This window comes from Empidonax traillii, unplaced genomic scaffold (assembly GCF_003031625.1).
Source record: "Empidonax traillii isolate 1590-97213 ecotype Southwest subspecies unplaced genomic scaffold, ASM303162v1 scaffold580:size560489, whole genome shotgun sequence".
NCBI classification, from domain to species: Eukaryota; Metazoa; Chordata; class Aves; order Passeriformes; family Tyrannidae; genus Empidonax; species Empidonax traillii.
This window is the reverse complement of record NW_020955773.1, coordinates 130,743-152,995: the sequence shown is the minus strand read 5'-3', so window position 1 is coordinate 152,995 and position 22,253 is coordinate 130,743. Positions and strand designations below refer to the sequence as shown.

At 38.7% G+C, this 22,253-nt stretch overlaps 1 protein-coding gene across 1 annotated transcript in view; it reads right to left on the bottom strand.

Moving 5' to 3' along the window:
- EHBP1 (EH domain binding protein 1) overlaps positions 1-22,253 on the bottom strand; it is a 178,696-nt gene that overhangs the window by 53,343 nt on the left and 103,100 nt on the right. Inside the window, exons 13-14 of the mRNA XM_027898157.1 lie at positions 21,082-21,225; positions 2,337-2,484 (exon numbers count right to left, since the gene is read on the bottom strand). Of these exons, the coding sequence (XP_027753958.1) occupies positions 2,337-2,484; positions 21,082-21,225 (292 nt within the window). The remainder of the gene's footprint in view (positions 1-2,336; positions 2,485-21,081; positions 21,226-22,253) is intronic.

The following is a 22,253-nucleotide window of genomic DNA, read 5'->3' as shown; positions in this document are numbered from 1 at the left end:
GTTTTTCAGACCGTGATTAAATAAAGCCTTTTAACAGAGAATACTGCACCAGCGCCAAAGCATGAAATTCTTAATGAGCATATAGAAACAATGAAAGAGATCACATTTTTACCTACAATCATAAGAAAGAGTTAGTTTTTAAAAACTCCAGAATCCCAAAGCTGAAATGTCACCTTTTTTCTGAAATAACTGAACTGAGAGAGAGGAAAACTATTTGGTACATTCCCTTTTTGTAAAATCAAAAGTAATTGTAATCAATGCAGAAGAAGAGATTTATGAAGCATAATGGACAAGAAAGCTTGGAAGACAAAAGATATCACAAGAAGCTTGTCTTGGGTATTCTACAGGGAATACAGGACTATAACAGAAAAAACCCTACTACATGTGAATGCAGTTAGGGGCAACATTCAGAATCCAGTTGTAATAAGGAGACTGTTTAATTATATATTAATTTTTGGTGTAAACTCAGAAATGAAAAAAGACTAAACCCAGAAATAATTCTAATTCGTTTGCTTTGTTAAGTGTTGGTGCCCTTTCACAGAACTACGACATTTTAGAAGAATGAATCTCTTGAATGGAGATCTAGTGTGGCACCTAACATTACCAGTGGTGTGGTAGAAGTATGTGGAAGATGTGCCATCCTTTTTGAGAAGGAGAGAAAATGCTATAAAATGCACATTGACATGAAAAGAACAAAAAGGAATAAAACAAGACCAGAAATAAAAATTTCAAGTCCAAGAGAAGTTCAAATAGACTGGCCAAACTACTGTAAGGACAAAGAAAAATCAAAGCAGGAAATACAAATAAAGCATGTAAAACTAGAAAGCTGTGAAACTGTTGCATGGATAAAACCCAACAGGTATAGTGGTGATAACTTTATAAGCGAGTTGTCACCAGTACTGATACTGCCTGCTTTAATAACACTAAACTCTTTGGGTGCATATGCAATCTCCCTCTATAAATACATGTTTCTTTTAATACATATACACAGCTACCTCTGAAACTGTTCACAGTTTGAACAAAGGGCAGGAAGAGCAATGGCAAAATACAGAGGAAAATATGAACAGGAAGGCCATGTCCCAGAAAGCAGCACACTGAGATATTTAGCAACACTACAAGTGAGTCACCGTGACAAAACAGGGTCACTGCTGTGCAGCTGAGCACTCAGAGCACCTTACTTTGAGGGAAGATATGGCAGGAACAGCTATGATGAAACAGTGAGGAGGAAGTAATTAAAGAATGTGGGATGGAGAACCATAAACCGTGAAGATGGATGAGGAACACCATAGTCTATGTAATGTCCAAGGACTGTGTTGTTTGGCTCAGCCTGTCTTACTGCCTCCCCACAAAGGATGTAATTTCCCTACTTACCACAAAAGAGAGCTTGGTTTACTGGGCAAAGAGAGTAAAACTGAAGACCAAACCCAGAGGGAGATGTACAACTCACTGCTCTCTTCTCAGTTTTAAACGGCACAGAAGTGTAGGGTTTAGGGTGCAATAAGACTGTATTTAAATATTTATGCATATAAAATACATAAAGTAGAGAAGAAATAAATATTTTTATTGAATCTACATGCATTGTGAGCATAAAGCTGGATTTTCTTTACACTTCAGCTTATGATTACGTGTTAGTATGAGAAACACTATTTCCCCTCAGAATATGTAGAAGACATTAAAAGAGCAAGAAGCCTGCACTGCAATGTGTGCTCAGCACCCATTTGAGTTTGAGTGACACTACATTACTCCAGCTCATAGCACTGGCAGGTATATGAATTTTAATGGCATTTCAAAGTCAGTTTAATAACGTTATAGTAATATTACAACATGAAACCTGTAAATGTAAGTGGTATGTCAAAAGACTGCCATTTAAAATCAAAAGGTTGTTGCCCCTGCCTCTTACAGGCCACCTTTAAAATTCTCTTCCAAGCAATTTTTTGAAGACATTTAATACAAAATAACTTTTCTTAAGTATTTCCAATGTTGTTTTCCCCCCAAAATTATGTCCATTCTCCTATATAAAAATATATATTGAAGAGAACCAACAACCATAAAATTCTAAAAAAACTGTGGGCAAGGACAAATCTGTAAATAATGGGCCAATATGAGCTACTTGTTCGCAGATCGTATTTTTTCTTTCAACCACATATATGCTTCTCTTGTAATTGTTGGAAATCAAGTGACACAACGCTGATTTAGGAAACACATCTACAGCCAGGTCTTTTGATACGTTCACCTGGTGAACAACAATGTTTTGAAGTGTGAATAAAAGTGATACCCAAAAAGGCCTCTGGTTTCTAGGTTGCCATAGGAATAAGATACAAGGTTCCTCAGCTCACCTCCAGATGCCTTTGACCTTTCTTTCAACTTTTCTGCAGCCATTTCACTGTAGCTGGGAAGTTCTGACATCTTCACTCCAGATCGAGCTTCTGCTATTAGCTGACGAGCTCGCTCTCTCAGCTGCCGACGCCGCTCTTCATCTTGCTGCTAAGATATATTGAACAGTTGCCAACTCAGTAATTGACAGAAATGCAATTTCATTCTCAATCTGATCATCATGATAGGAACTGGTTTACAGCATGGTGCTTGGCCCACATTATAAATAGGACGCTCGATATCAGTTGGGTGTCACACCACAATTTTTAAAGACATCCATGCATCAGATTATTTTTTTTAAAGCATTCCCCAAATTATTGCTGCATTAGAAACACAATGATTTGCAATGTAAAGCTTTTATAAATTACGTTCTATAAAAATACCTTGATGAAAATTTGCAGACACTTCAGTCTCAAAGTAATCACACTTAATGAGTGATTTGAGTGAAGTTTTACCGTGGCTATAAAATGGTTTTAGCAAATTGAATTACTCATTTGAGTAGTACTGTCTCATAGAACTGAAATGAGAAGCCAGATGTTGCTCTTGGTTATCCAAGCACCAAGCTGACTTCAAAGTGTGAAGTGGCATCAAATCTGAGACATGTTCTTCAACTTCAATGGATACTTTCAAAAAAAATAAACTAATGAAAATTACTGAAAGAACAATAGGTGTTCCCAGAGCAGAAAAGACTTTGCATCATTTAAAATATCCTACCAGTGGGGCTTTGGTCAGCAATTAAAGAGATCATACTGGAACCATGCCATGTCCTACTAAAGCTCATAACTTAGAAGCACGGTAGTATTTCAGACACATTAAAAAGCAAAGATCTGCAGCATCACATTTTGTAAATGACTAACCCACCATATTAAAAAAGTCTTAATAAAAAGAGGTATTTAAACGTATCTATAAGACCCCACGAAACCATAAGGGAAACCATTTCATTTTTCACCTTAAACATGGGATTTTTTCCAAAGTTAGGACTATTTTTCCTCTCCCCTCTATATCAGAAATGGTCATAAGCACAACAAGGCAGTGCCTGGCTTTAAGTCTAACCTGCCAATAATTTCATAATACTGACATAATGACCTGGATAAATCCCAGGTATAGGCTGTTGACCTGAACTAAGTGGAACATAACAAACTGCCTAATTTTTGAGAGCCATCCTGGCAGCCTTCCCACCAGCCCAGAAACTTGAGCATCCCACACCTGCAGACACTGGTGAGAGCTGCTGCTAAGTGCTATTTAGTTTAAGCAATCATTAATAAAACAAGTGCAAAATACTAATTAGGTACATTTTATCCATTTCCATGTAAATTGTTTGTTTGTAGCTATTTACTCAGCATTGTTCTCAGCACAATAGAAAAAATGCAAATGACTGAATCAGAATGCAGCCCTAATGGGACTTTCTGTTTATAACCATTAGCCCAGAGGTGTGCTGTAATTCAATCCTCAAGCAGCAAGATTTAGCCTCATTAACAGCTTGCATGGGCAGGTTACAACTCATAAAACCCTACAGTAAACAAAGTATATGGACACAGCACAATATCTCGCCTCTGAGTGACAGAGTCCTGATTCCCTATCAGATTGCCTGGATTTGCTTTTCTCCTAATGTCCTCCCCTCGAAAGACAATTCTGCCTGAGCCCTTGGAGGCAGCAGGACGGCACATGGGCTTTGTTTGCTTTCTCAGCCTTTTAACTTCCCAGAAGGCACAGAGCAACAGTTCTATCAAAAATTTATTTGGTAAAGTACACATTAAAAAGACAACTAGAAAGCTTCCTCCCCCCCACTTCTCCTATGCACTATAATAGATCAATTTAATTTAATTTCTAGCCAACCAACTGACATAGCAAATGGTTTTATTTTGACCCACAGTATTCGGTAACATTAATTACACTGAATTTTACATAAAGAAAACTGCTCAGATCTCTAATATTCCCAATTCCTGAGACATAGGAACTTGTGGGTTTTATTTAAATGACTTTTAAGAAGGAATGTGCAAAATTAAGCTCCTGTATGGTTTAATGTCAAACAATTTAATCTACTTCAGCACATGCAGTTTAAAATAAGGCCAGTTATGTGTTTGTGACAAAAATGCCCTAAACTGAGCAGGCTGATTTCTCCCCTCTCCCTTCCTCCCCTCCTCCTGAAAGAGAACTTGTATCCTGAATTATTAGCATAGTCATTAACATCCCGGGGATCTCCAAGCAAACACAGATTACGGTGGCTTGTGTTTGTGCTGATTAAGCCAATCATCACCAGCGGATAAGAGAAAAACTGGCCTAGTTCTTGCTTAAATTCAATTCAGGTATTTGAACCCTCGGTTGCTGAGCTTGGCAGGAGAAACGCTGGTGGAAGGAGTAATGAAACTGAGAGCAGAAAAAGTAGATAAAGTTTTGAGGTACAGAAAAATTATTAGACAGCATATCAGTCTCCCAGAATTTGGAAAGGAAAGTGCTCAGGAGAGTTACGGAGGCATGAACAAAGATATTAAAAAAAACCCAAGCAACATAGGGAGAAGCACTGCACCAAGAAAGGACCAAGCAAACACACACACAGTGATTTTTTTTCCTGTACAGTTGAAGAAAAAACTCAGTAAAATCTTTCACCCTCTGACATGGATCTGACATGCCAAAGAGACGTTAAAGTTTGCTCTGTTATTTTCCCCCAAATACTTCGTAATGGTTTAAAGATCTGCCATGCAGATGCACAGCAAGGAAAACTTCACTATTTAAGGACAAACTCTTCAAGAATAAGTAATGTAATTCCTTGTTTCCCTCCTATAAAAATGTATTGGTATGCAATTTTTATATTTCACAGTTCACTGACATCTCGGCAAGCTTTCTTCCACTGCTTCAATGGTGCTACTTTTAATTTTATCCTCCTTAGTCCTAGTAATTAAAGTGATCAGCAGTGGCATCCCAACGGCTTTGACACAGCTACAACCCCCTAGCTGACTCCGGCTTTTAAGGGAAAGGGAAGAAAAAAAAAGGACGGGAGTTTCATTTCACTGGAACAAGAAAATCAAGCTTCTCCAATCCTCAACTTTATCCAATTGTTCTTTCAGCAGCCTTTGGATCTTAAGAAACAAATAAAAATGGCTGCCATTAGGGGGTCCTGTTTGTACTCGCCGCAGACGGCAATGACTGACATTACTTTGGCCAAAAATGATGCCGTGGATTTGGGAAGGTGAATTCGAATGTGAAACACTGGCAGGGCAGTTTCCAAGATCATTACTCGGCCAGCTGAGAGCTGATCAACTCAGTAAAATATTTAGAGTGGTGGACTCTTGCAGAGGAAAAAATAACCTAAACACTCACTTAAAAAACACTCCCTTGAATGACAAAAATTCTGCAATCTTCTTGCATTTTCAAACAAAAAAAAAAAAAAAAAAACCAAACCAAAAACCTTTGCCAGGGATTTTCAGTCCTCCTTGGCCGAATTTTGGGAGGATCCAAGCTGACTTTACACCAGAAGTCCGATAATGTATGATCCTCTCTCTCTAAAAAAAAATACAGTCTGGTGAACCGCATTTACTTGATGTCTAGAAAGAAAATTCTTTACCATGCCAACAGATTGGGAGGAAAAGAAAAAAAAAAAGTAGCAAAATAGTTACACACCACAGCAACAAAACCAAACCAGAATTGTACCTATGAGGGGGAGTGATTCCTGTAGCTGTAGGTTTCAAAATGGTTCGTGGTCAGCCCCGAGTGCACAGAACATCTAAGAGAAAGAACTTGACTGCCACCTCTTTCATCATTAGACAGGAAGAACGGCTCTGTTATTAGCCATTCAGAAAGAAAAAGACTTCTGTGCTTGTCCAGAGGCAAGGATTACCGAAATGTACCTATTCAGGATTACCAAAATGTACCTATTCAGTTAGTAGAGAAGACAGAATTAAAAAAAAAAAAAAAAAAAAAATTATTACACGAGCTCTAAAGGTTTGAGCAGGCTGGCTTGTACTGTGACCTTCATCGGCTCTTGTTTGAGTAAATAGGATTTGGGATGAAACATTAAAACTGTTTAGCAGATCTTTTCAAACCATTTCAAACTTTTCTTATGTTGGTTTATAATATAACCAGACATGCTTGTAAATGGCCACACCTGCTCATTCCTCTGGGGATGGCCTGATCTCTGCCTTTGCTAACAAAGAAAGGACGGGAGAAAAAAAAAATCAGCCTTTCTTGTTGCAAAACAGAGTGGAAAGTCAAAATCTTTCTCAAGTTTGTCCCATCTGGTCAGATTAAATCTTTGATCACCCTGGGGACCACATTTATGTTTGGTCTCTACCACCGTTTTCAGAACAGCTCAAAATACACAGGTAGTGAGCAAAATATGGATTGCTAAGCAGGGAACACTCGGCATAAACAAAAGTGGCTTTGGATTTCCGTGGCCAGTCAGATCCTAGGAAGTGGTAAGCAAAGACAGACATAAACATCTTAGGTGTTTTCTGCCTTATACCCAGTGCCTACATCAGCTACCTTATTACCAATAAACTGCATGTAGCTTGAAAATATTTTTTTCATGAATGCACATCACAAAAAGTATCAAACTGTTTGTCTTAAGTAGCTATTGGTTTATGAGCTATGGCACTGATGGACTGATGAGATTGAATGAAAACAGAAGTAGCCCGAAGTCTAAAACTGGAAGAATCACAAGCAATGCCTTAGCAAAGCTGTCCTTCCTAAGAAAAAAAGGCTCCCAAAATTCACAGTAAAATGGAGTTGTGTGGCTGTAAAATGGAAAACATTCCTCTAAATTACGGAGGTTTTTAAAAGAAACAGCCAGCAAAATTTTTTTTTTTTTTTTTTTTAAATTTTTAATATAATCTATGTTGTTCTGGAAAACCTACAATTCATTCGGTACAGTATTTTTGGTGTAAAGAATGCTGGCTGTAGAAAAACAATCCACTGATAATTTAATTCCTTATGTCGTTGTGAAACTGAAAAACTCTTAGCTTACTGAATGGAAAAAAAATATTTGAAAAAAAAAAAGAATGGCTGACTATGTAAGTATCACCTTGTGCTACATCCAAGGCCTCTTGCTGGTTGTCTGGCTGCTCTTTTGTAGGCAAAAAGGAGCTGAACGCTCTCTGGCTCCTTAGATCTGGTCCAACAAATGCACTGCCAGTCATGCACACGGATCCAGCTTAAAACCCAGTGTGAGCCTAAAAGAAGCTAGTCAAACTGGCACCTACTCATGCAGAAGTAGATAGATTTGTCATGACAGGCTGATTATTCAATGTAAAGAAACAGTTTAGCTTTTCTAATCTGGTACAAATACATCTTTCTCAGAGAAAAAGTAAAAGGTCTAACAGTTCAAGTATTTATAAGTAAAGAAACCAACAAAAAAAAAAATGTAACGTCAAAGTGAACCACAGGTATTTCTGCTGGAGCGTTCTGCAAAACAGCCCCAAAGTTCTGTTCAGATAAATAAGATTTAACCCGTTTAACCATTTGGGAGCTGCACATCTCTGCGGCGACAGAGGCGAGCAGGTCTGTTTCACACCGCACTTGGCTCTACAGCAAGTTTTAAGGACAGGCTGAAATATCCAATTCCAAGAACACTTTCTGTTTTCCTTCTCTTCCCGCTCACCTGCACTGACACGAAGAGCGAGGCGCTCTCCCAGCCAACACTGTGAGGGCAGCCCTGCCAGCCCGTGGGGCTCCCAGGAAAGATCATCGAGAAAGTCGACCAAAACCAAAAGCAGAGACAAAGTCCTCTGCTAACTTCTTCCCTGGAATTTTCCCTGGTTAGGCAAGTTTGTGGTCTCCCCTATCCGGGAAGTATAATTAAGGCCAACAATCACCTAAGGTGCTGGTAGATCTAGAAGCTTGTTCTGCCTGTCATCACGACTGTCAATGCTATTGGCATTACCCACAAACAGGGTCTCAAGCGTGCAGGCTGAGAAGTATTCCAAAATAGTGCCATCACCCAGACAGGGTAGAACATCCGAGCTGAGATTAATAGACTAAAGATGGTGTTTTCTGTGCCTTTCCACTGCTGAGTTACAGACAGAAGTTAAGAAAGCTGCTTACTCATTGTAGGAGTCAACATTCGTCGAGCTCCACTTAAGGGATTTTCTCTTGTGTAAACTTGACTTTATAATTTAAAAAAAAAAAAAAAGGGGGGGAAAGAAAAGAGGAAAAAAAAACCAACACAGCGGTGTTATGAAACAAAGACTTTTGGCAAGTGTATGGGATGCGTAAGCTGGAGAGCAGCATCTCCCAGACTGCCATCCTGGGAAGCTTCCTCCTCAGGCGGGCAGCCCCGCGCCAAGGGAGGGGGGACTGCCCTCCTGAGGAATGCTCCCGGGTCACTCCCAGCCGAACAAAGCCAGCGGGCTGCAGGGGGCCTCCGAAAGTTGGTTTTCCTCCCCCTCTTCTCTTAATTTTTGGGGGAGGGTAACGAGATCTCTGTCTGCTTCTGTGCGATGAGAATGAAAAGAACAAGTGCTAACCCTACATCTCCCTGGACCCTATTTTGCTGGTGATTTTTTTTTTTTTTTTTTGAAAATGTCCTGCAAACTGCTGGCAGGTTTTTTTAATGGAAAATACCAATCGCCTAAGATCTATACCTAGCCTTTTGCCAATAATGAGAAAACTTCACCTTCTGTCCCCAGCAATTCTTAGGAAATCTTTTGCTGTTATTCCTACAAATCCAATTACAGATTGTTGAGTAGCTAGTGGAGTAAGCTTATTGAGGAGTGTCACATCACTAAGTCGTGCGTATGTGTTTCAGTTTGTAATGTGGTCTGAGCCGCTGTAGAGGTGTCAACTTAAAATGCAAGTAAGTAGCAGAACAGGGCTAATCCCAGCCACTACTCCCCTGCAGCCAAATTGTAGCGCAATGAATGACAGTGGAAATGCAAAGATGCCACTGTGCTTATCACACACAGCCAGATGGTGGACCTGGATCAATGCACACATGCCACGATCAATGCATTTGATAAAGAATTAAGAAGAAAACTGTACATGTTATCAAAGAACTTGTACATGGCATAATTATGATTCTGCATGTGCTTACTGATGATATTGGAGACTCAGAGGCAGGTGATAATGAAACTGATAGGAAGAAATAGCTTAAAGGCTACAGCATATGGCCTCAGCACTAAGAAATCTTGTCAAATAGTTCAGAAAGCTTTTTTAACTGTTATTACAGGCTGCTCATAGTGCAAGCTGGTGGCAACATTTTAATTTTTTTTTTTTTTTAAAACATGAAATGTCAAAAAGTTACAAAAGCTGTACTTTTCAGAATGGTTCAGAAAATAATTAAGATGCTATTGTGTTTTAAATATGGCAAAAAACCTACAGGTAGAGAGAGCATTCACAGTTTCGGAAGGGTTGGGGGGGGTAGTTGGGCATTTTAAAATATATATAATTCCATGTTTCCTGAATAAATGTATTTAGACTTTAAAGGGGGCTTGTGGCGGTTTAAGGACTGTATCTGGGTAGCAATTTGTATCCAGATTTCTGTAGAACCAATTTCTACAGATACAGTTTCGATATTATCAACATGTCGATATTATTGAAATGTATCAAAATGTACTCTCCACCAAATGTAGAGTATTTCCCTGTTCCCGTTTGTGCTCTGTCAGCTGCATTACAGACACCTTGGATGTGAAAGAAGGCAATTAAAAATTTGTGGAAAATAAAGTCTAAAGTAATAAAAAAAAATTTATAATGTGTAAAAGGTATCTAAAATACAAATTCTCATGCTCCAGTTGATAGATGAGCTGTCTAATCAACGCCTGGACGTAACTTAAGTGCTCTCATTAGTGTGAAGACCTTCAGGCTAAATAAGACTAAATCCCTTAAAAATTGCTTCTGCAATAGAAAAATCCCCCTTACCATTTTACTCAGCCTAAATCATATCAATTAAAAAGAGAGAAGGGGAGGGAGGGAGAGAGAGGCATTTTCACATGACTTTGTTTTAACTGACACTCAAAAATCTATCTTCTGGATCCAATTTAAAATGTTTCAGCAAAAAAAAAAGTTCATTAGCAATCCAAGAAACAAAAAAAATCACATCGAGTTTAGTTTCTCTTTCACTTTAAACCTGAATCTTTACTCAGGGCTGAGGCACGTAATGCCCGTTCAATCCTTCACTATAACTTCTTTTTTCAACCCCAAACATTTAATCAACATTGCAGTTTTACACTGAACGATAAAATTTATCAAAATGATCCTCCAGAAGAGTGAAGTGCAAATTTTATTTTCACTGGGCTGAGGAGGGACACTCTCCCTCTCCCCCCCCACCCCGGCCCCGCCAACCCCCGAATTTCAATTTGTCCTGACAAACCATTGGGTATTAAATTCTAAAGGCACGCAGAGTGCATAAAGAACTGATGGCTTGATTAGCTCTTGTGGTGCAATTGAAGGAGCTGTCTCTCTCCCCGCTTCTCCATTTTGAGAAACACTTTGATCTTCGTTCAAGTCAATTCATGAACATCAACTGACAAGACTGCATGAAACACCCCAATGGTTAGGCCCAAACTCGTAGCAAACTATTTGGTTTCATTAAGGCTTTAGGAGAAGTGACCAGTGACAGTCCTTTCATTCAGAAGCCAACAGGCAAGTGACTATTTAAACTTTAATGTGCACAATGTACTGCTGAAGGCCACTACACCTATAGTCAGTCACTCAAGTATGAATGCCTTTACCTACTATTTTGTGACATGTGAACTGCTAAGTGCAGCTGCAGTCTCATTAATGCATTTGCCCAGATTTGTTTGCGGGACTAAATAGACGATTCACAGAATTTCTGGTGGGAGAAACAACTTCTATCTTCAAAGGAAGGTAGAACAGCAGGTGCTATGTAAACGCCAGTGATTAAAAAAAAAGACTGTGTTTTTACATGCAGTAATTTACTCGACATTTGCACAAACGTAGCAGAAATATTATCTGTTCCGGCTGAAAATATGAAAGAACTTGAATCACATCACCCGTAAAACGCAGAGTATTCGGGCTGGTGTCGAGCTTTGCTACAGTACACTACTTACACATCACTCTTCCCCTTTTTTTTGTTGTCCTCTCCAAAGAGTCCCACTTCAAAGAGCTCATTTTTGCACCAGTTCCTGTCAATGCAGGTCAGAAACACTAAAGTGGAAAGTGGCTGCAGTGCCGTGGCACAAAGAGTCTCCGCGGCTGAAATCAAACAAAGCCCAATTAAACTAATCATAACGTCCCAGTGAACACAAGGAAGCTCACCTGGTATTTCTGGACTTCTTGTGTGAATTCCCAACTCTACTCGGTACTTGGTACTATAATTACCCTGACCAAAATACTGTGAAATTACTGCTCTGATCTACTAATGGCTGCAAAAAATCCCGTCGCTGTGGTTCCATGCCAAGGGGCTGTAGCAAGGTGGCGCAATGCTTTCTGACAGAGACGACAACTTCGAAAAACTCAAAAGGGAAAATTAACGGGATGTGGTTTATGTTGCCAAGGACTGTTCATTAATTACCAATTTAATCACTGCTGGAGGCATGACATTACAAAAATCTGGCTGAAAGTTCTAATAGATTATGAAGACCACCTAAGAAGAGTGACCAAGAAATGTACAAAACAATTAATACTGTTTCACTGCTATCAAAGACACTCAGATTATTTTACATCAAGTGAAGCAAAAGAATTAGTAGCTTCACAGTGCCACCACTAGGAACTGTAAATACAATGGCACACAATTAGTAATGCACATGTGACTTTTCGTTCAAGGCATATATCCTTGGGAAAGCCAGAACACGATAAGGAGAACAAAAGAAACATTTTTAAATGAAATGAATAAAGATTTTAACTCTACCCTTGTGCATGCTGAGCAAGAACAGAATAGGCAATGCAAAATACAGCTCTAAGTAATGGCGATATCATCCTGGGATTCACAACAGCGTGTACTGAACATCCACACGGAAAACGTCCACAGCTATTAGCAGCGATAGAAAAAGAGCATTCCAGAGGCTGAGAAACCCGGGTCTCGCTTTGTGCACAAAGGGACAGCTCTGAAACAGAGATTTATGGTGGTTGTTTTTTTTTTTTTTTTGCTAATATTTATAAATGGGATAGAAGATGATAAAATTTGTGAACTAATTTTGTTCAGATGATCGTAAAATTCTCTTAACAAGTTGACAGTCTGTTTTCTGTCAGCGTTCAAGTTAATTGTATGGCTGCACACTGTGCAGCACCTTGAATTTACAGCCACATAAAAAGCAACTGTGTATTTATATATTTAGGTTAGATGCTTAACTGGTGTAAATAGATACAGCTTATGGAAATAACAGCAATAAAATTCAGCTGAGAAACTCAAGCATTTGTATCTAAAACTAAAATGGCTAACATTTGTCTTGCATTATCAAAGGTTATGCTTTATTCAGGAAATCCCTCCTGGTATAAAACTGACAGTGCATACTAATTCTTCTTCAAAATTAGTTTACTTGCACTAATTGATTTATTTTCCCAGCTTTGTCAGGGACTTGTCTACAGCAATATTTTTGTACAGTGAAATATCACAACTTCATAGTAAGAAAGTGCTTAAGCAGATCAAATATGAAGTCAAAAGATGCAGAACCTTCTTGGAAAGTTACAGATTCTTTTTATTTTTCGTGTCTTGAGTAATGTTATATAAAACAACTTGCTTGTTCTTGCCATCAAGGAAATGATATCAGACTATCTCAACCTTAGCTTGTTGTTATAATGAAGTAAATACAGGTCAGTTGTGGTTTTAAAGTGTTCAGTAAGCAGGTCTAACCTTCATTTAAAGAAAAGTATATTATTAAAACTGCTATAAAACTTGGAATGCTCATGAAATGTAAATACTCTACAGCATAGTCTTATCAGCTTACACCATATTTAACCACTTTATAGTGACATACAGACAAGACATATAAATGAACAACAGGGAATAAGTTACCAAAGCTTAGGGATTACCAAAATAATGTTCAATCTTTTTGCCAATTAGATGGTAACTGCTTCTTTGTAATCTCTGGAAGATCTAGTGATCATATCTAAATCTGGTTGCAATTATCATCATGACAGACTAGTCTTTTCTCAATCAATATTTTCCAATTAATATTAAAAGACCAAGGTTGCCATCTGCAAAGTCCTACACCTCAATAAATTAATGTTAGATGTTTAATTAATAAAGATCAGATTTTTTATCTATTTTTTTAAAAGAAAAACAATTTTGGAATAACTTGGGAGTTCTTCTTTAAATGAATTAACATCATCACCTCAATCACAGATATTTATTTTCCAACTGAGGAGACTACAAAAAAATCTACTCATGAGCTCAATGCCTTTCCTAACACAGCAGAAACAGGGATTCTGATTTCACAGAGAAAAAAAAAATACTTAGTGAAGATATTTTGCACTGCTTTTCAAGAGCCCATTCAAATAATTGGTGGAAAGAATATTTGCGTTGCTACCTTGAGTTTCAGGCATCTTTCAATCAAATTAAAATATTCTATTTTTGTTGTCTACTGTGAATTTACCTTCTGTCCCACTTCTGTTCATATTGCCTAGAGTTTACTTTTTGGTCACTTATTGGAGCCAAACAGTTTGGAGCTTATTAGTTCAGAGGGGTAGCAGATTATTGCAGAATGTGATCAATAAATGGGGCCATTTATTAAACCTTTTTTTCTGAGCATTTAAAATAATGCTTTGTTTTTATTTTAATGCAGCTGGCATATCCTCTTTCTGCACAAATGTATGCAACCAAAATTAAAATATGAGCATAGAGACTCATATCCTTTCAGAATCTGTCTCTTTCTGAAGCCTTTCTAAAGAAAACTTCCATTTCCACTGGTCTAGTGCATGCAAAAAAATGTTACCATTTTGCACTCAAATATTTATGAAAATGAAAAGCAATGGGCACAACCGACTGACACCTGAAGTAGAAAGAACTTATTAAATATGAATTAGATACAGTTGCAACAAGTCCTTTGAGCAAGGGAGTAATAAAACGCAATATTCTGAGCAACGAGAAACAATCTCATGCCACAGCCCGTTCCTCTGCCCTCTGCACACAGTGTTTGCGTGTTTGGAGGAAACAGCTTTTCAGTGAAGTACTTTGGATGTGCAAATTTTACTAAAAAAGCTGAATATAGGCCCTGCTGCTGCTCTTCCAACTCTTTATTTAAAAAAAAAAAAATATATATATATAGAGGCAGCTATTGCTGTCATCTAACTTGAATAAATATAAAATAATGGCAGCAGAGATAACTAAACCAAAATCTTTCTCTGTACAGAAAGCAGGTTAGCAACAGTTGCATTTAAGCACAACAGCAGCATCAGGATTACTCTCTGAACCAAGCCCCCAACCCCCTTCAGTTTATATTAATCTGGTTTTAAATATTTATAGTCCATATGGAGTCTCTCATAATTTTTAGCATAGTTATCCTCAGATGCTCCCGTGATGAAAGAATTACTATTTTCCTTTTTCACAAAAAGCAAAAGACAGAGTGATTCCCTCCTCGTATGACACTATTGAACTCCTGCAACCCAGAATCTATGCTAGATCCTAAATATGCAAAATTTTTGGCCAAATCCATATAAGTGGTCAAGTCCTGCACTTAAAATTCACCAAGGAGGAATCCTTAGCTCATGTAAAACCAAAATAACGTCAGAAATTATCTGTGGCCCCATTAGGGAGAAAAACACATCCTTTGCCATATGAGCACTATTTTCCAGGAACTCCACGTGATACTGCATTCCTTGCTAAAGCTGTCTACATTACAAATACAAGTTAAACGAATTTGACACAGGATTTAGGAGATGCCAGAAATAAAACCAGAGGGCACAATCTTAATTTTCATTCTGGTCTGCATGCTTTGAAACAGAGCCTTTTTGTAACACCACCTTTTACTTCCAGTATCTCCTGGTCTTCAGCCCAGATCTGAGCTCTGCCCAGTGGTGTTCAGTGCTTGGGTTTATTTTCGCTGTTCAGTGCGTAGGTTCATCAATACGTGTCATCATTCTTAACACCACAATATTCAAATCTTGCTCTGAAGACAGAATTATTAATTTCTCCTTTCCATTTCTTTCTACAGTGCCCACCACTATGGTATTTAGGGGCTTCAAAAGCATTAATCACGTTCCCTTCTCACACCACGCCATGGAATCGTTATTACCCTGTTCTTCAGATGAGAACTGAGATGGAGAGATCCAGCTGAAAGGATCTATCACTGGCTGCTTACTCTGGGAAGCCTATTACCTGTTTGTTTCTCTTTAGTATACAAAGCTTTATACAGCCCTTTATATGTCTCAAGCACAGCTCCAATTGATTTCCCTGACAGACCTGGACGTTCAATATATCTGCAAATCAAACTTTCACCTCAAAGCAATACAGAAAGGCAGGATACACAAATAGTGACCACTTGGAGGAAGTTTGGCTCAAAAGACTTAGCAGCTCTGATTAGGAACTCAGATAAAGGCAGCAGTACATTTAATTCTTTCAAGCACCTTAACCATGACCTCATCTTTTTGCTCCTCACAATCCCTGCTTCATTTGTCGTACACTTTCCAATTCCTGCAATCAGAAGTATAGAGGTCCTCTGGACAAACAGTCTTCTACATCACCTCTATCCTCTAAGGTAAATGAGACACAATTGCTTTGGGGAAAATAGTATGTGATCACATAATTAAAGACTACATCATAATGCATATACACAAAGGAGGTTAATTAAAGTTGCCTGTGCATTTCTTAACTCCTAATTCCATTCTCTGTAATCATGCTGACTCCATAACCATAGCCATTTGAGTTTACAGAGTAAATGACAGCTGCAGTAAATTTCCTTTCTTTATGTGGACCAGTCACTAAAGGCAAATAAGACCAACATTTTGCCAACAGCCTTTGCAGACATTTGCTGACAGCAGAGTTATGCTGAGATTCAGGAATTATGGATTCCACTTCAGGTTCTGCAGATGAGGGTTCCCTGTTGGAAAGGCCTTTTAGGCCAATGACTTCTGAATATTTCCCACTCGTGGTCCCCTCTAGCCTGTCACTTTGCCAGTTAGGTTGCACAGACCAGCTCCAGTCTCCTCACCTTTCCAATATCGCATTCCAGCCAAGCTGCTGCTGCTAACAACCATCACTACAGGTTGATATTTTACAGCATCTGCTGGGAGCAGATATGTCCCTTCTAGCCCTGTGATATTCACCATGAGAAAAGGCGAGCTAAATAAAAATGAGTAAGCTAATAAAAAGGCTCTCCTGGTTAAAAGCTAAGTGATTACAGCTGCTATACCAGATTGCAAATGACAGAAGCATGTCGTAAAAGAGTCACCACATGCACACGTACATCAAGAAAGCAAGCAGAAAGGCCGAGCTGTTTATAAATCTACCATAGAGAAAGGGATCCATGAGGGGATCAGTAACTCTGTTCACAGAGCTCTTAAGCTAATTCTTCCAGTCTCCAAAGGGCTGCATCAATTCTAATGACACAGCTATGATCCTCCCAAACCACGCGCGTGATTTCAAGGAGGCTCTGATCGATGTAGTCTCTTCTTGGACTTTAAATACCTGCCTACATACCTCCACATACAGTCTGCATGCGCACAGCTTGCAGGTCAAAGGCTTCTGAGAAGCACCAAATAAACAGACATAACAGTGAAAAAAACTTCTCCCACGCTTTAAGTAGGGAAGAAACTGGGCTAAGAAAAACACAAATAGAGCAAGCAAGCAGAGAAAAGATGGGACTAAATCAAGCGGATCGAACAGGAATGGAAGACAGTGGGGCAGAAGGCACATAGGGAAGATGTCTAAGGGAAGAAAGAGTAAAGACAGAGGGTATTAAGAAACAAAAATTAAAAAGGAGAAAAAAAGGGAGCTGACATGGCCAGAGCAGACAGCTGAAAGTGTGAGAGAGAGGAAGGAACAAGAAGATACAAACTAAAGAAAGGAAAGAGGATACAGCTTGAGATGCAATGTAAAACGTGATTCAGGGGAAAAAAAGATTGAATTATCAGGTATGAGAGTAAATTCAGTGCTTTAATATTTTGTTCCCAGAACTTCATCAATTTCTGAGTTAAAAAGAAAAAAAAGTAAGACAAGTAATAATACCGACACTGAGCACAAACGTGAGGAGATGGAGAACGTTACAGCAAGAAGACTTAAGCAGGGTAAATGGCCAGATAATGAACATGTCACGGGAAAACAGCCAGTACTTCATGAGAGAGGCTCATGAAGTTCGTGGTCAAAGAAGTGATAACAAAGATTAAAAAAAAAAAAAAAAGGAAAAGAAAAAAGGAAAAAGGAGAGGAGAGGAGATTGGTTCTATTAGAGAAAGGGTAGAAAGGATAGGGCTTAGGCAGAAGAAGGTCTAAGGTCTAAGCTTAGAGGAGAAACAGGAACACTTTTTTCGAAATGGAGTTTTACCAAAACAAATCAGGTGAGCACATATCAAGTAACTTGTAGTTATGGCCATGGAACAGACTTGGAAATTTGCTCCCTGTTGTTGGCCTTGAGCGGCGATACAGCCCGTGCTCACCGTGCACACCATACAATCCCACATGTTGTATTTTACACTGTCCTCACTTGGTTACTGAGAAAACAGCGATTCACGCCTCTCACATGACAAATGTAGAGCGGTAACAGCAAGGTCTGCGAGATGAGATTTTTCAAAAAGTAACTAATGAGACTGCAGGCTTTGCTTAGCTGGGGTGACCGACATTCAGAATACACTCTGAAAGACTGGGATGCTTCAAGTTCTTTTTGTGAAGGTATCAAAAAAGGTGCAATTGCAAACTTCAAGACTTACTTTCAAAAGTATTGCCCCTGGGCTATCTCTTCAAAGTTTTCTTATTTAAAATTAGATCTTCCTGTTTTAAACCATTTTCTTTTGAATCTCAATCCAGCCCGAAAATGAGACTAGTCCAATTTCCACTACTAAATGCTGATTCTCATTATCATAACTCTCATTTGGATAACACACTACTATACAGTACAGCACACTGACACATACAACACTGCTTTGAATCAAAGTTCTTATTATTAACCTTAATGACCAAAAAACTATGAATAGAAATAAGTCTGTACTAAATGTTAACAATCAAATGAGGAATGACCTGTAGAAAACTGCCACATCAAATGGAAAGGTTTCATCTCTATGAAGATCAAATATGTTAAAGGAAAACAGAAATCAACGTATTTTATCTTATACCTATATATGTAGATGCACTCATGTATCCTCATTCAGAACATACACGTGGATGGACATGTATATAACATATGTATAACGTATTCATGGTATATAGAGCTTTATATATGAAATATGAACACTGTACCAGCCTCCATTACAGACACTCCTCTTTCACAATTCATGTCTCCCACTGAAACGCACTAGGAGAACATTGAGTTTGCTAAGTCAAGCACTCAAAAGTCAGAAGATGTTGAAATTACAGTACTTGTACAACCTTGCATTGGTTTGCTCTCCACATAGTCTTTAACTGCATAACCTATACATTTTTTTCCACACATGATACTTGTCTTTTTCAGTAGCCATGACTGACAATATGTTCAATGAATGAACAGCTGTTCAGTAGCTCACTTTACCCTCATCATTCACTATCTGCCCTATACATTTTTTAAAACACACTATTAAAACTTTTCTCTGAACACAGAATTATCAATTTATTCCAGACCATTTCTCTGGCAGTCAATACTTGTATCTAAGAGTTTCCAAATCACATCTCCTCAACACACTTCTGAGTTGAGAAGCTTTTATCATTCTAATGTGACAATCAACTCAAGAGTGCCCAGTACAGTTTGCTCAGAGTGCCCAGGGTTTCACATGGGCCAGGATCATTTGTGCCAGCACAGTTCTCCTTGAGCTTCTGACGGAGGCAGCAAGAAACCTTGGCTCTGCCAAGCTGCCATGAAAGACTGCCCCTTCCCTTTCCTGTAGGCTTCTAATTAACTTTTCAGCTTCTGTAACAAATGAAATAAAGTCCCATGGGTAACCTGGCTGCCTTAACCCACACAGTCCCAGCTCTTACCCTGAAAACCCTGTCACCATCTCCTACCCTTCAGCCAGTTTTCATGGTCTAGACAGAGTCTTCATTTTTGTCTAACTTCACATTGCCATCTACCTCCTCCAATCTACCTAGGGTGCCTCTTCTCTATGTGTCAATGGGGTAACTTCTTTTACTCCTGTTTGGATTTCATTAACAGGAGTTTGACTCTGAAAGAGTACTACAATCTGCATCAGAACAGGGCCCCATCCTCAGGAGAGCACCGGTAAAAGATGCTCTTTCTGGGTTGTGTTCATACTGATAACTTTTACTGGCAGGAACTTTTCTGAACTCCAAGGCTCTCTGACAATGTTGTGCTATTAACACAACTTTGATAGTTTGAACAGATGTTTCAAGGGGATGGAACGTTCTTCCCATAAAATAATGCTTTATCCAACCTAATACAGAGAGACAGCTGAACATGTTTTAAGTTTAAAAAAAATTTAAAAATATTACCCTGAGGCAGAGGAGCTGATGGTGAAAATTTCAGCTCAAACAATGAAATACCACCAAAGTTGTAAAACCTATGAAAATAGGAGCTTGTAATAAAAATTGTTAGGCAACTTTAATTACAGTTGTTTTTGCCTAAGTAGTTGCCTACAGTAACTCTCTTCTAGTGCCATTTTCTTTATGAAAAGCTAATTTAAAAAAAAAAATCCAAAGTGAAATTTATTCAAAAATATACTTCTCTAGGAAAAACTTAAAATACCAAATAAGAAAAAAATTGTTTAAACATCATTATACAAACAACACTTGTCTGCACACACGAATATATTTTGAAGTAAAATGAAGTGTCAGACTGGGGAAAAGAATTTCTAAGCTAAAAAAAATAGTCCAGCATGGATCCAAGAGAGTTAAGAAAATTAAACGAGACATGTAAATCACTGTCTTCATTTTTTGATTGTACGATCCCACTTGTGTAAAGAGCAGAATTTGCCCCTCAGGACTCAGCTCCAAAAGATGGGAATCTGTAGAGATTCAAGCCTCCCTCTCTCATTATTTTTCAGTTACATTTGCATTCTCAGTTGCCAGTATAGTCTCTAACGCACAATAGTTAGAATCACAAAACCCACATTGCAAAGGTTTGCATAAAAATTAATTAGCTTTCATCTCCAGAGAGTATGGATCCCTCCAGGTCACCACGGAGGCCACTGGAGATGCAACCATAGCTGCTTCAACACTGGAGCTCATTCCCCAGCTCCATTTTCCCATCTCACCAGCACAATCAACTTTGGTGATAAAAAGGAATTGTTCCATCAACTAACTCTTTTACAAGACTGACACAAGCAGCTTCATTCACCGCAAGAACATTCATGAAGCACCAAGGAGCTGACAATCAGAGGCTCAGGGAAACCATCTACATTAACCAATAAAAAGAGAAGTGATCAGAAATAGCACAAATCACTTCACTATCATTTCACAAGTAACTTTGGGTTTTCATCCCATTAGGAACTGCAGTACCAATCAAAGAAGGTGCTTCCAGACTTCTGCTTTCAGGGAAGTTGGAGGCACCTTCCTATTGGCCATAACCCGGGGAGAAACAGGTTTTAAAAGTGAATGAAAGACACGCAACACATCAGAGCAATTCAACGCAGAGGAGAAATATTCTGCAAGGATGTGCCCCTCCTGCCCCTCCCCCCCAAAAACAAAAAGCACATACAACGAATTTTAACTCTGTAAACTGCAAGACTGGCCAGTATTTCTTACATCGTTCAGCTGCTTATTGCGGGCTGGGATGAGCGTATTGCTTAGCTGCTTATTCCCTGCCTTTAATGCTGCATCTCTTCTTGCTTGCTCAAGCAGAACTCTTGCTCGTTCTTTAAGTTCTTCCTGTCTTGACAACATACGTTGCTTAAAAATAAAGAAATATAATTAACAGCGAGGCAGCCTCAAGGTACTGAACGTTTATACAGTAGTTAATAGCCAGTGGCCTTCCTATATACAATAAAGGTCAGGAGTCACATGAATTACATCTTCATGAGGTGACAGAGAAATGAAAAGATGATCAAAAAGTAAAAAAAAGTCTTAGGCCTTTATAATGTAAATAGGAGTTCTCTCCCTTCCTCGTAAAACTTAATTTCTATCAGCATTTAATGCCTTTAAACTGCAACTGTGGAAAAAACCCAATTGGCTTCACAGAAGCTATGTCAAACATGCTATGTGTTTACTTGTTTACTTTAATATGTATGCAAATATAATGCTTTGTTGGCTACTTATATGGGTATCACTCATTTATAACTTAAATTGAACACAAAGAGGCTGGGTACGAGGTAAAAAAACCCTGCAAATATATCTGCTTCTACTTAATTTATGAATATCCAAAAGAATGTCCCTTCTTCATACAGAGGACTGACTTTATCTGCAGAGTAGAAACAACAAAAGGATGTCTGCAAAGGCAACATGAGAACACGAGCAGCTCCCAGACACACACACTCCCAAGGGCTGACTTCTAAGTCAAGGTCAACTGTGAAGACTGGGAAAATGCACCTCTAGGCCTTTACAGGAGCCAGAGCTGGGACAGGTTTTGCTTCTTGTGCTCCTGCAACAACCACATGGGAATAGGGATGGTTGACTCCAAACTATAACCGAGTTCAAGGTTAAGAGTGAGCCTCACATCTGAGATTTTATTACCACGTGCAAATGCACCAATGATTAACAACAAAGAGCTGCCTTTAAAGTTAACTCTTGCTTTTTCTTGGCCTGTTACACCCTTGCCCAGGAAAATCTTCACAGAGAACAAATTTTCTCTCCTCCTGCTTTTTTATTCTATATGGGCCAAGCTGTTCCTTTCTCATCTGGTAAACAAAGATGATGATGATGATGATGAAGAGAAATTTCATGAGACTTCATTGATTAGAAAAGTTAGCTAGCTATGGAAC